Source organism: Otolemur garnettii, unplaced genomic scaffold (genome assembly GCF_000181295.1).
Source record: "Otolemur garnettii isolate 467f Iridium unplaced genomic scaffold, OtoGar3 scaffold00156, whole genome shotgun sequence".
In the NCBI taxonomy this organism is placed as follows: Eukaryota; Metazoa; Chordata; class Mammalia; order Primates; family Galagidae; genus Otolemur; species Otolemur garnettii.
In genome coordinates this window covers 2,369,790-2,383,598 of record NW_003852551.1, presented here as the reverse complement: position 1 = coordinate 2,383,598, position 13,809 = coordinate 2,369,790, and the positions used below count along the sequence as shown (strand labels likewise).

General features: G+C 44.9%; 2 protein-coding genes and 1 long non-coding RNA gene across 3 annotated transcripts in view; all 3 read right to left on the bottom strand.

Annotated features, from left to right (window-relative positions):
• Positions 1-3,191: 3,191 nt before the first annotated feature.
• Positions 3,192-4,746, bottom strand: LOC100962825. The gene is made up of 3 exons (XR_001161688.2): positions 4,620-4,746; positions 4,030-4,062; positions 3,192-3,522 (listed from the first exon to the last, which is right to left on the bottom strand). It is a non-coding gene; the product is annotated as an uncharacterized LOC100962825 (long non-coding RNA).
• Positions 4,747-5,815: 1,069 nt separating this feature from the next.
• Positions 5,816-6,043, bottom strand: LOC111728416 (cytochrome c oxidase subunit 6C-like). Its single transcript, XM_023519119.1, has one exon. It carries the CDS (start codon positions 6,041-6,043, stop codon positions 5,816-5,818), a length of 228 nt encoding a protein of 75 aa, XP_023374887.1.
• A 2,238-nt stretch (positions 6,044-8,281) lies between these two features.
• Positions 8,282-13,809, bottom strand: part of CATSPER4 (cation channel sperm associated 4) — a 27,665-nt gene continuing 22,137 nt past the window's right edge. Inside the window, exons 10-12 of the mRNA XM_023519101.1 lie at positions 11,789-11,953; positions 8,943-9,100; positions 8,282-8,531 (exon numbers count right to left, since the gene is read on the bottom strand). Coding sequence (XP_023374869.1) covers positions 8,282-8,531; positions 8,943-9,100; positions 11,789-11,953 — 573 coding nt within the window. The remainder of the gene's footprint in view (positions 8,532-8,942; positions 9,101-11,788; positions 11,954-13,809) is intronic.

Genomic DNA, 13,809 nt, shown 5'->3' with positions numbered 1-13,809 from the left:
CGCCTGTGGTCCCAGCTACTTGGGAGGCAGAGGCAGGAGACTCGCTTGAGCCCAGGGGTTGGAGATTGCTGTGAGCTGTGATGCCACGACACTCTACCCAGGGGGATAGCTTGAGGCTCTATCTCAAAAAAAGATCACAAATTAGAGACCAGTCTGAGTAAGAATGAGACCCCATCTCTACTGAAAAAAAAAAAAAAACACAGAAATTTAAACTAGCTGAGCCTGGTGGCCCAGTCACTTAGTAGGCTGGAGAAACAGAATTGCTTGAGCCCAAGAATTTGAAGTTGCTGTGAGCTATGACACCATGGTACTCTACGCAGGTGACAGAGTGAGATTCTATCTCAAATAAATAAATACAAATTTTAAAAACCCAATCAATCTTTAGGTATGAAATATTCCTAAAATTTCAGTTACTTTATCATTTTCAAAAGATTTGCTTCATTCGTACATTTTAATAAAACATGTCAAGGGAACTATTACTTGATGATACTGACTGTATTATTTACTCCTTGAAAAAGGACTGGATTTGGCCAACTATGATCCACTTCAATTTAATCAAAGAAAATGGAAAATTAACTGCAACCTAGTTTTTTGTCTTTGTTTTTTTTTCAGACAGAATCTTACTTTGTTATCCTCGGTATAGTATCATGGCCCCATAGCTCACAGCTCAAACTCTTCTGCTCAAGTACCTTCTTGCCTTAGCTGTTCCAGTAGCTTGCACTATAAGTGCCCACCACAACGCCCAGCTATTTTTTTTTTTTTAAGAGACAAAGTCTTGCTTTGGCTCAGGCTGGTCTCGAACTCCTGAGCTCAGGCAATCCACCTGTTTTGGCCTCCCAGAGTGTTATAGGATTACAAGAATGAGCCACCTCTCCTAGCCAACTTAGTTGTTTTTGTTGTTGTTGTTGAGATAGAGTGCTGAGCACAATGGCGTCGTTGCTCATGGCAATCCAGACTCAGGCTGTGGGTATCCTGCTGCCTCAGCCTCTGAAAACACTGAGATTACAGGTGCTGGCCATAGCGCCTGGTGGGGTTTTTCAATTTTTTTCATGAATCGGAGCCTCACTCTTGCTCAGACAAGCCTCAAACTCCTGAGCTCAAGCAATCCTCCAGCCTCAGCCTCCCACAGTGCTGGGATTACAGGCGTGAGCCACTCAGCCAGCCAACTTAGTTTTAATTGTATAATTAGAGCTACCACTTTCCTAGGCGTTTAATGTTGTCTGGTGAATTACATTTATAAACATCTAGGGTTACATAGCATCAAGGCTTCTTTAATGTGGTCAACTAATTTGGTTTAAGTTCAATAGTTTCCTAGTTTACTTAATTTTGTTTCATTCTTCTCTTTGTGAGACATTTAAATAATACAGTCAGTATTTTGGCCTTTATCCTTCAGGATATATAGGTACACCTCTCTCTCTCTCTCTCTCTCTCTATATATATATATATATATATACACATGGGCAATATGTGGGTGTGTATATATATGTATACATACACACCCATATATACACATATACACACCCATATATATATACACCCACATATTGCCCCCACCTCCTTTAAAGGCAAGGGTTAACGCTTTTGCTAGCAGTGTTGTTTAATCAGTCTACTCCAGACCTATAAAGTTGATTTGAATTTTCAATGAAATGTAATTAATTATATGCTGATTTAATAGATGTGTGACTTTGATATACATGAAAAAATAATATGGGTTAGTCATTTGACTTAATTTTTTTCAGGAGCTGTTAAAGCATTAAAGAACTATAAAATGTCAGCAAATGAAATGTTAAGATGGTTACATTTTTAGGACACACTAGAATGGACAGAAAAAAAAAAGACTGTTAAATTTAACTTTTATTATGTTGCTTGTGGCAACATTTATTCCCAGGAAATTAATTTGTAAAATGGTCATGGATATCAATAAAAAAACAAAACAGTATTTCAAAAACAAAGCAACAAAGGAAAGGAGCAAGGCCTTCTTGTAACTTTGTGAAATTCCACCTCACTGGTAAATGCCACCTCTGCCAACTTATAAAGCTCATTCTGCTTCCTAGACCACAATACCATATTCCCTGCACTCAGTTGTCCTCTCTGTAAGATCAAAGTCTGTCTCTTGTATGCTGTTGAATCAATCCACCAGGGGCTAACATAGTAACAGGTACGTAATAGATTCCAACCTGTTTTATTTATTTATTTATTGGAGACAGAGCCCCAAGCTATCCCCCTTGGTAGAGTGCTGTGGCATTACAGCTCACAGCAACCTCCAACTCCTGGGCTCAAGTGAGTCTCCTGCCTCAGCCTCCCAAGTAGCTGGGCCCACAGGCGCCCGCCACAATGCCCGGTTATTTTTTGGTTGCAGCCATCATTGTTGTTTGGCGGACCCGGGCTGGATTTGAACCCGCCACCTTAGGTGTATGTGGCTGGCGCCTTAGCCACTTGAGCCACAGGCACTGAGCCTATTTATTTATTTTTTGAGACACAGTCTCATCCTGTTGCCCAGGCTAAAGTGCCATGGTGTCAGCCTAGCTCACAGGAACTTCACTTGGGCTCATATGATCCTCTTGCCTCAGCCTCCTGAGTAGCTGAAACTACAGGCATGTGCCACCACATGTTTTTCTATTTTTTTTTTTAGTAGAGATAGGGTCTCTTGTGCAGGCTGGTTTTGAACTCCTGAGCTCAAGGGATCCTCCCACCTCTACCTCCCAGAGTGCTCAAAATTACAGGTTTGAGCCACCTGGCCCTGACTTGTTTTTTAACGAACATATGATAGCATAAATGTTGCTGCCTTTATCCATTGTCTATTAGAAAGAGTGAACTAATGAGGTCAGAAATATTAAAGGACAGAAGGAAGGTTTGGATGATATTATGTGGATACATTTACTCTCATTCTGAAATTGAATAGTTCTTCCCCATCTTATAGAAAAAAGAAAGGAGACTTAGGGCCTGCTGGCCAGGGCCCAGGAACTTTTCTTGGAATGAGACTCATAGTGTCCCCATGTTGAAGTAGGAATCACATGATCAAACTCTTTCATTTCATGCATGGGGAAACTGTGAACCATAGAAAGTAAAGTGATTTCTCATACCATTTCTTACCCCAATCCTTCAATCCTGAGACCTGGAACACTGAGTCCTTATGGTCAGTTTACACAGAAAGGAGCCAGACAAAGTAGAATTCCCTGCTGTTTATTGACCATACCCTCTGCATCTCCCACCATATTGAGCAACCCAACATTCCTCTGAAGAGTTTCAGAGATGAGAAAAGAAGGTGGGATGAGGAAACACAGCCAAATATTCAGCAGTCACACTCCATACCAACAATAGTTGGGCCACACAGTCCCCTTTTCACCCCCAACCTCTCTGGTCCCTGCCAAGAGGACAGATTACTTGCCTCTCCCTAAATATTCTTCCACTCCACTCTTGCTTCAGGCAAGTAAACTAGAGGCCAAGGACTAGAGTTGAGGGCAAGATCTTAGCCCAGTATCCAGCCTATCAACATCAGGAGAAACACGGCTATCCAGGTTCCTGCAGAAAGAAAGAAATGATTACAAAACAAGATTATGTGGCTTTGAAAGCCTGGGAAACTTTTTAGGCTTAGATAGTTCACTTTGGGAGATTATTTAGTAATCCATTCATTTATTCTTTCAACAAAGCTTTTTTGGGACTGTGTGCCAGTTAGATTGGGGGTGGGTAGGATAAGGATAACAGTGATGAAAGGCACTCTCTAGTTTAGTGTGGGACCCACTCAAGGCCCTTCACTTATACTTGCTTGGCCCTGTATCTTGATTTTCAGTAATTTCTGGGTAGTCTTAGGTTTTGATAAGGGATAATTCATAATCCAATAGCCTCACAATGACAGCTGCTATACTGCTGAGACTTAAGAAGCTGAGACTCAGAGAGACTGACTTCTCCCAGGTCACAAAAGTTCAGTAGAAACAGAATCTAAGACTAGTACATGCCAGGACCCAGTGTGCACTCTTATACCCTCGTGTAAACCTCAGACCTTCATCATAGCAATCCCTTTGTACCAACCTGCTGAGCTTCTGCTGCTGGAGGCATTAGACTCTGAAATCACATAGGAAGAAAAATTGAGCTCAAGGTGCCATCCTGAGAGGACAAGGCCAGCGATCTCTCATCATTTCATCAAGATTAGGCAAAGGGCCCAGTCCCATTTTTGACCTCAGAAAGATGTGAAGATGGACTCGCTACCTCTAAAGAGAATGGATTTACTGAGAAGATAGGCTTTCCAGAGAGGTGTAGAGCTTTGGAGGACTACTATGGAATAGAAAGAAGAGAGTGACTGTTCTAGACTAGCAAAGAAGATTTACCCAAAAAAGACCAGCACAAGGGATAGTTGGGGAGAAGAAAGATCTGGTGTGATAGAAAAGGAGAGAATGGCTCAGACTCGAAGTTTAATGAATGAGAACAGGATGTAGGGAGGGCAGGAAAACTCTAGAGCGCAGAAAGAACCAAGAAGGATATGGCTTCGGGGAGGAAATCTGCATTTAGTGAGGAGCATGAGATCATAAAGATAGAAGGGGGCTCAGTTAACTGAGTGGAAATCTTAGCACATCAGCGGGAGGCTCTGGAAGAAGAGGGAGGCCCCACAATGATCCAGTTACCGCTTATTCGGATGGGACCGAATACCACCCAGCTGTCGCCGCGCTCCAGGCTCTCTGACGCTCGGATTTGCCAGGCTTGCTCCCTTCCAGGAGGGTTCTTGGGACAAGTCTGTGGAAGACGCAGGCATACGTATAGCAAGGCTGGCCAGGTAGGGGACTTTGCACCAGACTCCAGATAGTCCCCGCCTCCTTTCCCGCCCCCAAGTGAATTCACCAATCCGCAGGCTTAGGTCTTCAAAATCCCGCCCCTCCAGTCTTTCTGCAAGCCCCACCCGTGGCAGGATAGGCCAATCAGCTTCCAGGCCTCGTAAGTTGCCACGAGTCCCGCCACTGGGAAACGGTTGGGTGGGGTGGGCCTTGGCTGTTTCAGGGTCCCCGAGGTTGCCTGCTCACCGGTTGGCAAGGTTGCCCCGCTCGCTTATCGCACAGGGTTACGCGGCCATGTAGGTAAAGTGTATCGCTGGTCAAGAAGCGGAACAAGTTGAAGGCCAGCGTCACCTCCAGAGAGTCCCCGTTGGCCCGCAGACCCTGGAGCAGCCGGTTGCTGACTGGGCAACTGTAAGGAAAGGCAGTGTCTGGACTGGTTAGGAGCCCCGGCATGGGACAGACGGTGTAGATGGACAATGAGTTCCACCTTTTTACTTGTCCTACATACATGAATAGATGCTGGATATCTTGCTGAGAACTTTACATGGATTATTTCATTTCATCACACCAATCCTGTGAAGAAGACAATACTTTTGCCCCTTCCCCCTTTTTTTGTTGTTGTTGTAGTTATTGTTGAGACAGAGTCCCACCCTATGCCCTGAGCGGAGTACAATAGCATCAAAGCTCACTGCAACTTCAGACGCGGGCTATGGGCATCCCACTGCCACAATGTCCGGAAGCCCCTGGTATTACAGGCACTCACCGCAGCGCAGGGCTGGGGTTTTGCAGTTTTTTAGGAGTCAGGGTCTCACTCTCCCTCAGGCAAGTCTGGAACTCCAGCAATTCTCCCTTGTCAGCCTCCCACAGTGCTGGGATTACAGGCGTGAGCCACCAGCCCTGCCCCCCGCCCCCGCCCCTTTTATTTTTATTTTTATGTTTTTAAGAATTTAATAATAGTTTATTTATCACTCATATTCATAGCTCAGGAACACAGGTCAGTGACAGATGTCTATGTAAATCAGCCCAAAGAAATTCTTTGTATTTCAAAATTATTTGACGCTCTGAAAGACACCAGCCTTCCTCATCTCCTCAAAATCTTTCATAGAATCATAATTTCTGTAGAAATCTGCATATGCCTTCTTTCTTGGTTCAGCCACAGCAAACTTATAGAAAACTGCAACCCCCAGGGATACAACAAATGCTCCAACAATATGAATCCGCAGGCGCCTGGCCAAGAGGCCACGCATCTGAGGTTTGGCCAAAGCACTGGAAGCCATGATAGTTACTGTCCTTGATGGGTTGCCAACCTCAACTCGTCCTTCCCGGCTGAGGTACACACAACTGCCCTCTGCCCCTTTTAAAAAGATGAAAAGGCTCGGCGCCTGTGGCTCAAGTGGCCAAGGAGCCAGCCACATACACCTAAGGTGGTGGGTTTGAATCCACCCCGGCCGCCAAACAACAACGATGGTTGCAACCAAAAATAGCCAGTGGTGGGCGCCTGTGGTCCCAGCTACTTGGGAGGCGGAGGCAGGAGACTCGCTTGAGCCCAGGAGTTGTAGGTTGCTGTGAGCTGTGATGCCATGGCACTCTACCCACAGGGACATCTTGAGATTCTGTCTCAAAATAAACAAATAAATAAAAAGATGAAGAAACTGAGGCTCAGAGAAGGTTGCCCAATGTTCTGAAGGTAGCGATCTGGCTTCAGTGAAGGCCCATACCCTTAATTACTAGGTTCTATTTCCTCCTGACAAAGGAGAAATTACACGCAAAGACAGGTTTGACAGTGGTGTATTTCAGAACCTGAACTCTGGAGCATGAACAGACCCCTGATGTGTCCTTGGTCAAGTCACCTAAACTCTTTGAGCCCTCTCTAGTTCTTTCATCTGTAAAGTTGGGAAATAATACTTTATAGGGTTATTTTGAGGAATAAATAAGGTAATGAATGATTTCCTGTAATTATTATTAAAATATGATCTAGGAGCTGGGTGCAGTGGCTTACGCCTGTAATCGTAGCACACTGGGAGGCCCAGGTGGGTGGATTGCCTGAGCTCATGAGTTCAATACTGGCCTGAGCTACAGTGAGACACCCATTTCTAAAAATAGCTGGGCACTGTGACAGGTGCCTGTAGTCCCAGCTACTCAGGAGGTTAAGGCAAGAGAAGCTTGAGCCCAAGAATCTGAGGTTGCTGTGAGTTATGACACCACAGCACTCTACAGAGGGTGAGTGACAAAGTGAGACTCTGTCTCAAATAAATAAATACATACATAAGTAAATAAGTAAAATAAAATAGGATCTAGAAATCCTGAGACCCAGCTCCTTCCCTAGACTGTTGAGAATAAGGACTTAGATTTTCTCTTTCTTTCTTTGTTTCTCTCTCTCTCTCTTAGACAATCTCACTTTGTTACCCTTGGTAGAGCGCTGTGGTGTCACAGCTCACAGCAACCTCAAACTCTAGGGCTCAAGCAATTCTCTTCCCTCAGCCTTCCAAGTAGCTGAGAGTACAGGCACCTGCCACTACGTCCGGCTACTTTTTAGAGACAGGTTCTCGTTTTTGCTCAGGCTGGTCCTAAACCCATGAGCTAAGGCAATCCACCTGCCTTGGCCTCCCAGAGTGCTAGGATTACAGGTGTGAGGCCCCCCACCTTAGGACTTAGATTTTCTATCTCTGTGTTCCCAACATTTAGTAAGGTCTGCCATTTACCAATTGTGTAAACTGAGCCTCAATTTCTCCATCTATAAAATGGGAATGAAAATAGTATAACTGGATGATGCTCAGTGGGTAGGGCGCCGGCCACACGCACCAATACTGGTGGGTTTGAACCCAGCCTGGGCCAAATAAAACAACAATGACAACTGCAACAAAAACAACAAAAACAGCCGGGCATCATAGGTGGGTGCCTGTGGTCCCAACTACTTGGGAGGCTGAGGCAGGAAAATCACTTAAGCCCAAGAGTTTGAGGTTGCTGTGAGCTGTGACCATAGTACTCTACCCAGGGTGACAGCTTGAAACTCTGCCTCAAAAGAAAAAAAAGAAAGACAGAAAAAAGAAAATAGTATAACTATCTCATAGAGTGTTTTGTGAGCCTCAAATGAGTTTATATATGTGAAGTGATTCAAACTGTCCCTGGTACGGAGTAAATGCTGTCAGTAGTTAGCTATTATTAACTGTTAAATGCAATGCATGTCCAATATATAACAGAGTATTGCACTCTGATTTGTTTTTGTTGTTTAGTTTTATCATCTTAGGCTCTCACTAATCATTCGAAGAAAAAATAAAGGAAATGAATATCATTTATTGGCTGTGAACTCTTGGGCAGGATTTAATCTCCCTGAACCTTAATTTACTCACCTGCAAAATGGAAATGATAAACAGTGTTCAACAAACATCCACCCCACACTTACTTTCTCCCAGTGTTTGTGTGCCAAGTGCTTATGGGTACAAAAGAACCCAGCACAAGCTGCAGTCAAGGGGCTGGTCTGGCACTGGCAGGAGGTTATTGGGTCTGACAGATCCTTACCTCTCATTCACAAAGTGGTAGGTGGCCTTAACAGCACCCATCCTGGAGATGTTGGTACTGGCAAAGACCTCATTGGCCACCAGGGCAAATCGGTCTGGATCACTGCTTGTGGCCCTGAGGACCACAAAGAGGGGCTTGCCAAGAGGAGCTGTTCTGTTCTCAAGAGGAGCTGAGAGCTGAGGGTCTGTGAAGATTCCCAGGATAATGATGGTGTCTCCAGTGCCCGGAACATGGATGACGCTATATCTAAAGAGGGACGAGAATAAGACCCTCACTACAAAACCCCAGTCACCCACCTTCTACCTTATCAAGGTCACTGAGCACTGGTAACCATAGAGCATAAAGGGAGGGGAGGAGCAAACCTGTTATCCTTCCTCTCAGTCCCCCTAAAAAGTGACACACCACCTCATAGATCCCCAGTCATCTTACTCTATGGTAATTTATATAAGCAATCCCATAATGCATTCCTCCATAGAAGCATCTTTTTTCTTCCACTAATGTTTCGAGTTTCCATCTAAGAGGTGCTTATGGCTGGTGGGTGGGCATAGGGGGCCAACTTCCTGAGAGTGTTGGATTTCACCTGGATTAGAGATGGAGAACTCAGGAGGCTCCCAGGGCTCTCCCAGCCAGAGAAGCAGCTGACAAGGTAGAACTCACGGAAAGGTGACCACCGGGTAGGGCTGGGTCTGGCTGACATTCACCACCAGGGGATACACGCAGCTGAAGCTGAGCCTTGAGGAGGTAGTCTCGATAAAGCCAAGGAGAACATGCAGTAGCTGCACCTCCAGAGAGTACAGGGCGTGGCTGTTGTTGGTCTAGAAAGGATGGGGAGGCTGCCATTACCGTCAGATCTCCAAGGGAAATACCACTTCCTATCCTCACTGGATACAAGTTTTATATTTAAATGAAAGTGATGACTAAAGTTTACGGAGTTTGGGCTGTATGCCAGGTACTGTGACTTGACCACAACTCTCTACAGAGTTCTGTAATTAGTCCCATTTTACAGAGGCACAAACTAAGGCTTAAGAAGTTTGAAAGTCTTATCCAAAGCAAATAACAGAGCCAGAATTCAACATCTCTCTGATTCTAGGGGTCAAGCACATTCTTAACTTCCATGCCAGTGTTTCTCAAATTTCAGTGTGCATTTTATAATCCCATGGAATAAATAAATAAATCACTAGAGGCTTGCTAAAAATGTCAAGTCCTACTCTTGATCTTAAGATTTAGCTATATTTTTGGTGTTTTATTATTTATACAGTTTTGGGGGTTTTTTGTTTTGTTTGTTTTTTTTTTGAGACAGAGTCTCACTTTATCGCCCTCGGTAGAGTGCTATGGCATCACAGCTCACAGCAACCTCCAATTCCTGGGCTTAGGTAATTGTCTTGCCTCAGCCTTCCGAGTAGCTGGGACTACAAGTGCCTGCCATAACGCCAGGCTACTTTTTTGTTGCTGTTTGGCCAGGGCTGGGCTGGAACCCACCACCCTCAGTATATGGGGCTGGCACCCTACCCACTGAGCCACAGGTGCCGCCCTATTGTTTATATAGTTTTTAAAAAATGATTTATTGCTATAAATAAAGCACTTGATCAAAAAGAACATTAACAGAGAGTTCTATGGTGCTTAATTATGGATATCACCGTCCCATACTGAAATTGTCAAAACTATTCCATAACCTTAGTCAGAGACCTCATAAATCCCTGGGTAGCAGAACAAGCGATAATAGCAGACAATTGGGAGGAACTAAATTATCTCTATTGGACAAACTTTGTTTTTGTTTTTTGTTTTTGGAGTTTTTTGGTAGAGACAGAGTTTCACTCTATCGCCCTCTGTAGAGTGCCATGGCATCACACAGCTTACAGCAACCTCCAACTCCTGGGCTTCGGTGATTCTCTTGCCTCAGCCTCCTGTGTAGCTGGGATGACAGGTGCCCGCCACTATGTCCAGCTGTTTTTTTGTTGCAGTTTGGCAGGGGCCAGGTTTGAACCTGCCACCCTCCGTATATGGGGCCAGCACCCTACCCACTGAGCCACAGGCACCACCCTAAACTTTGGCTTTCAAACTGTGCTTGGTAAGCCCCAGAGCCTCCTTGAAGGGCCGTGGAAGCCAGCTTATGTGTTAGGGGGAGGCTTCTCAGCAGGGCACTCTCCCCCCACATCGGTCAGAACTGCTCTACTTTTAAGTATTTATAATATTTTTATATTTAGCTTTTGTGTAAGACCCTTTCTATAGAAAGGAGGAGGCAGTTAACAAGCACATACAATCTGTTAATAGCTATGCAACTTGAGAAAATCTCTCAACTTCTCTGAGCCTTACATTATTTGCTCATCTGTAAAATGGGAACCTCACAGGATTATCATTTAATGAAATATAGCTGGACATTGTGGTGGGCACCTATAGGCCCAGCTACTTAGAAGGCTGAGGCAAGAGAATCACTTAAGTCCAAGAGTTTGAGGTTTCTGTGAGCTGTGACACCACTGTACTTTACCAAGGGCAACATGGTGAGAATCTGTCTCAAAAAAAAAAAAAAAAAAAAAGAAAGAAAGAAAGAACAAGAAAAAGATCTAATGAAATAATGTGTATAAAAATATTTGAACTATAGAAATGGCACAGGGTAAGAAATTAATAAATATTGCTTATGGTTGTGGTTATTACTATTCAAAGTGCCTGACAACAGTTTGGAAATCAATATCCCAATCCATCAAACATGGTACCACCGACAAGGGTATGCCCAGTCTGAAGGTGAACAGTATGGTTTTTTCCTTCAAAGACTGGACTGAATGGGCCAGGTGCGGTGGCTCACATCTATAATCCTAGCTCTCTGGGAGGCCAAGGCAGGTGGATTGCCTGAGCTCACAGGCTGAAGACCAGCCTGAACCAGAGTGAGACCTCATCTCTAAAAGTAGCCGGGCATTGTGGTGGGTGCCTGTAGTGCCAGCTACCTGAGTGGGTGAGGCAAGAGAATCGCTTGAGCCCAAGAGTTTGAGGTTGCTGTGAGATGTGACACCACAGCACTCTACTGAGGGCCACAAAGTGAGACTCTGTCTCAAAAAAAAAAAAAAAAAAAAGACTGGACTGATAGCTGAGACATGACTACTGATCAGAGACTTTCTCAGTCTGATAGAAATAAAGTCATGATGGCTCAGCGCCTGTAGCTCAGTGGTTAGGACAGTGGCCACATACACTGGGGCCGGTGGGTTCAACCTGGCCTAGGGCTGCTAAACAACAATGACTACTACAACAAAAAAACAGCCAGGCATTGTGGCGGGCACCTATAGTCCCAGTTTCTTGGGAGGCTGAAACAAGAGAACCATTTAAGCCCAAGGGTTTGAGGTTGCTGCGAACTGTGACACCATAGCACCCTACCAAAGGGTGACATAGTGAGACTCTGTCTCAAAAAAAAATGAAACAAACAAACAAACAAAGTCATGACCAATCACTCCTTTCCCAGCTCCTGCCCCTACCTACAGATTCCCCCACCAGGCAGCTCCTCCCAGCTTGCTTACAGAAAGGTGGAGTCCACAGGTACCCTCCTTCTTCTTCAGTGTGAAAACCTGGACACGGAGCCCCTGGTCTATCCTGCTGACACTGGAGCATCCTGAGAAGGCACCTTTAGCCAGGATCCAGTGATGAGTCTCCAGAAAGCAGTTGCTCAGGAGCACCTCAATTTTCTGTGGCAGGCAATGCAGGCTCACAGATTCCCTGGACAGTTCTGTAGGAGGACAAGAGCCAGGGGAGGGATGATGCCATGGGAGGGGGTTCTAATTCTAATACAGGGGGAAGAGATACTGTTGGGATATTAGTGCAACCCACAAAGTCTCCCTTACACAGGAGGCACATACCATAGCACATTTGCCCTGTGGGACCCTGATCCCTGGCCTTAGCTGACCCACTCAGTATCTCTTTCCTAGGAATTAGGAACTGAGCCTCAAAGGATATGACATAAAGCTTGAGAGGTGAGGACCATCTTCTGTCTGTGGGCTGAGAGGTAGGTGAGGACAGAGGGAGAGAGCAGGTGCAGGATTGGGAGAGCAAGACTGAGAGGAGAGAGAGGTGGCCCCCTGATTCCTGCTACATTCCTAGTTCAAGTTCCAGTCTTTGGAGAACCTGGCTGCAGCCTGCTCTTGGCCTCTCTGAGACACTTTTCCTTTAGCTGGTCCTGTTGGCTTTTGTTACTTGTCTGGCAAGATTCTATTTTGATGTATTAATTCATTTTGTTCTCTGTGATTTCTCTTCTATTCCAAGCTGGAAGCCAGTCCCTGGGATATTGTGAGGGGACTAAATGGCTTGAAGTGAACGGCTCTTTTAGTCTAGAGAAGTTTAAACTTACTGAAGAGCTAGCCCTGAGGGAGGGAAGGGAGAAAGGGCTTTTGGGAATCTGCAGGTTCTTTTCTGGACTTTCTAGTTTCATGAGCCAACAGTTTTATTTTGGAAACAGGTTTTCCTTCTGTCACCCAGGCTGGAGTACAGTGGCGTGATCATGGCTCACTGTAGCCTCAAAGACCTAGGGTCAAGCAATCCTCCTGCCTTAGCCTATTGAATAGCTGAAACTACACTTGTGCACCACAGTCCCAGGCTAATCTTAGGGGTCTTGTTATGTTGCCCAGGCTGGTCTCAAACTCTGGGCTCAAGTGATCCTCCCATCTTGGCCTCCCAAAGCGCTGGGATTTCAGGCATGAGCCACTGCACCCAACCAATTTAGTTTTGTTACATGTTTTTGATTTTTATTTATTTATTTATTTTAAGACAATGTTTCACTCTATCACCCTGGCTAGAGTACCATGGTGTCATCATAGCTCATAGCAACCTCAAACTCTTAGGCTCAAGCAATCCTTTTGCCTCAGCCTCCCACATAGCTGGGACTATAGGCATGTGCTACTACGCCCAGCTAGTTTTTTAATTTAATTTAATTTTACTGTATTTTTATTTTTTTGAGACTGAGTCTCACTTTGTCACCCCTGCTAGAAGGCCACGGCATCATAGCTCATAGCAATCTCAAACTCCTGAGTTTAAGTGATTCTCATGCTTCAGCTTTCCAAGTACTTGGGACTACAGGTACCCACCACAACACCCAGCTTTTTTTTTTTTTTTTTTGAGACAAGGTCTAGCTCTTGCTCGGGCTGGTCTTAGGCAATCCACCTCCACCTGCGTCAACCTCCCAAGTGCTGGGATTACAGGTATAAGCCACCATGCGTAGCTATTGTATTTTTTTAGTAGAGACGGAGTCTCTTTCTTGCTCAGGCTGGTCTTGAACGCTTGAGTTCAAGCAATCCCTCTGTCTCAGCCTCCCAGAGTGCTAGGATTATGAGTGTCAGCACCTCTCCTGACCTCATGTCTTCTTTTCTTTCTTTCTTTCTTTCTTTTTTTTTTTTTGTTGTTGTTGTTGCAGTTTTTGGACAGGGCCAGGTTTGAACCCACCACCTCAGGTATATGGGGCTGATGCCCTACTCCTTGAGCCACAGGCACTGCCCTTGACCTCATGTTTTCTTTCTTTTTTTTTTTTTTTTTTAATGTGAATGGTTTATTT

Coding starts and splice junctions, on each gene's coding strand:
- LOC111728416 (XM_023519119.1), bottom strand. CDS start 6,043: ATGGCTTCCAGTGCTTTGGCCAAACCTCAGATGCGTGGCCTCTTGGCC.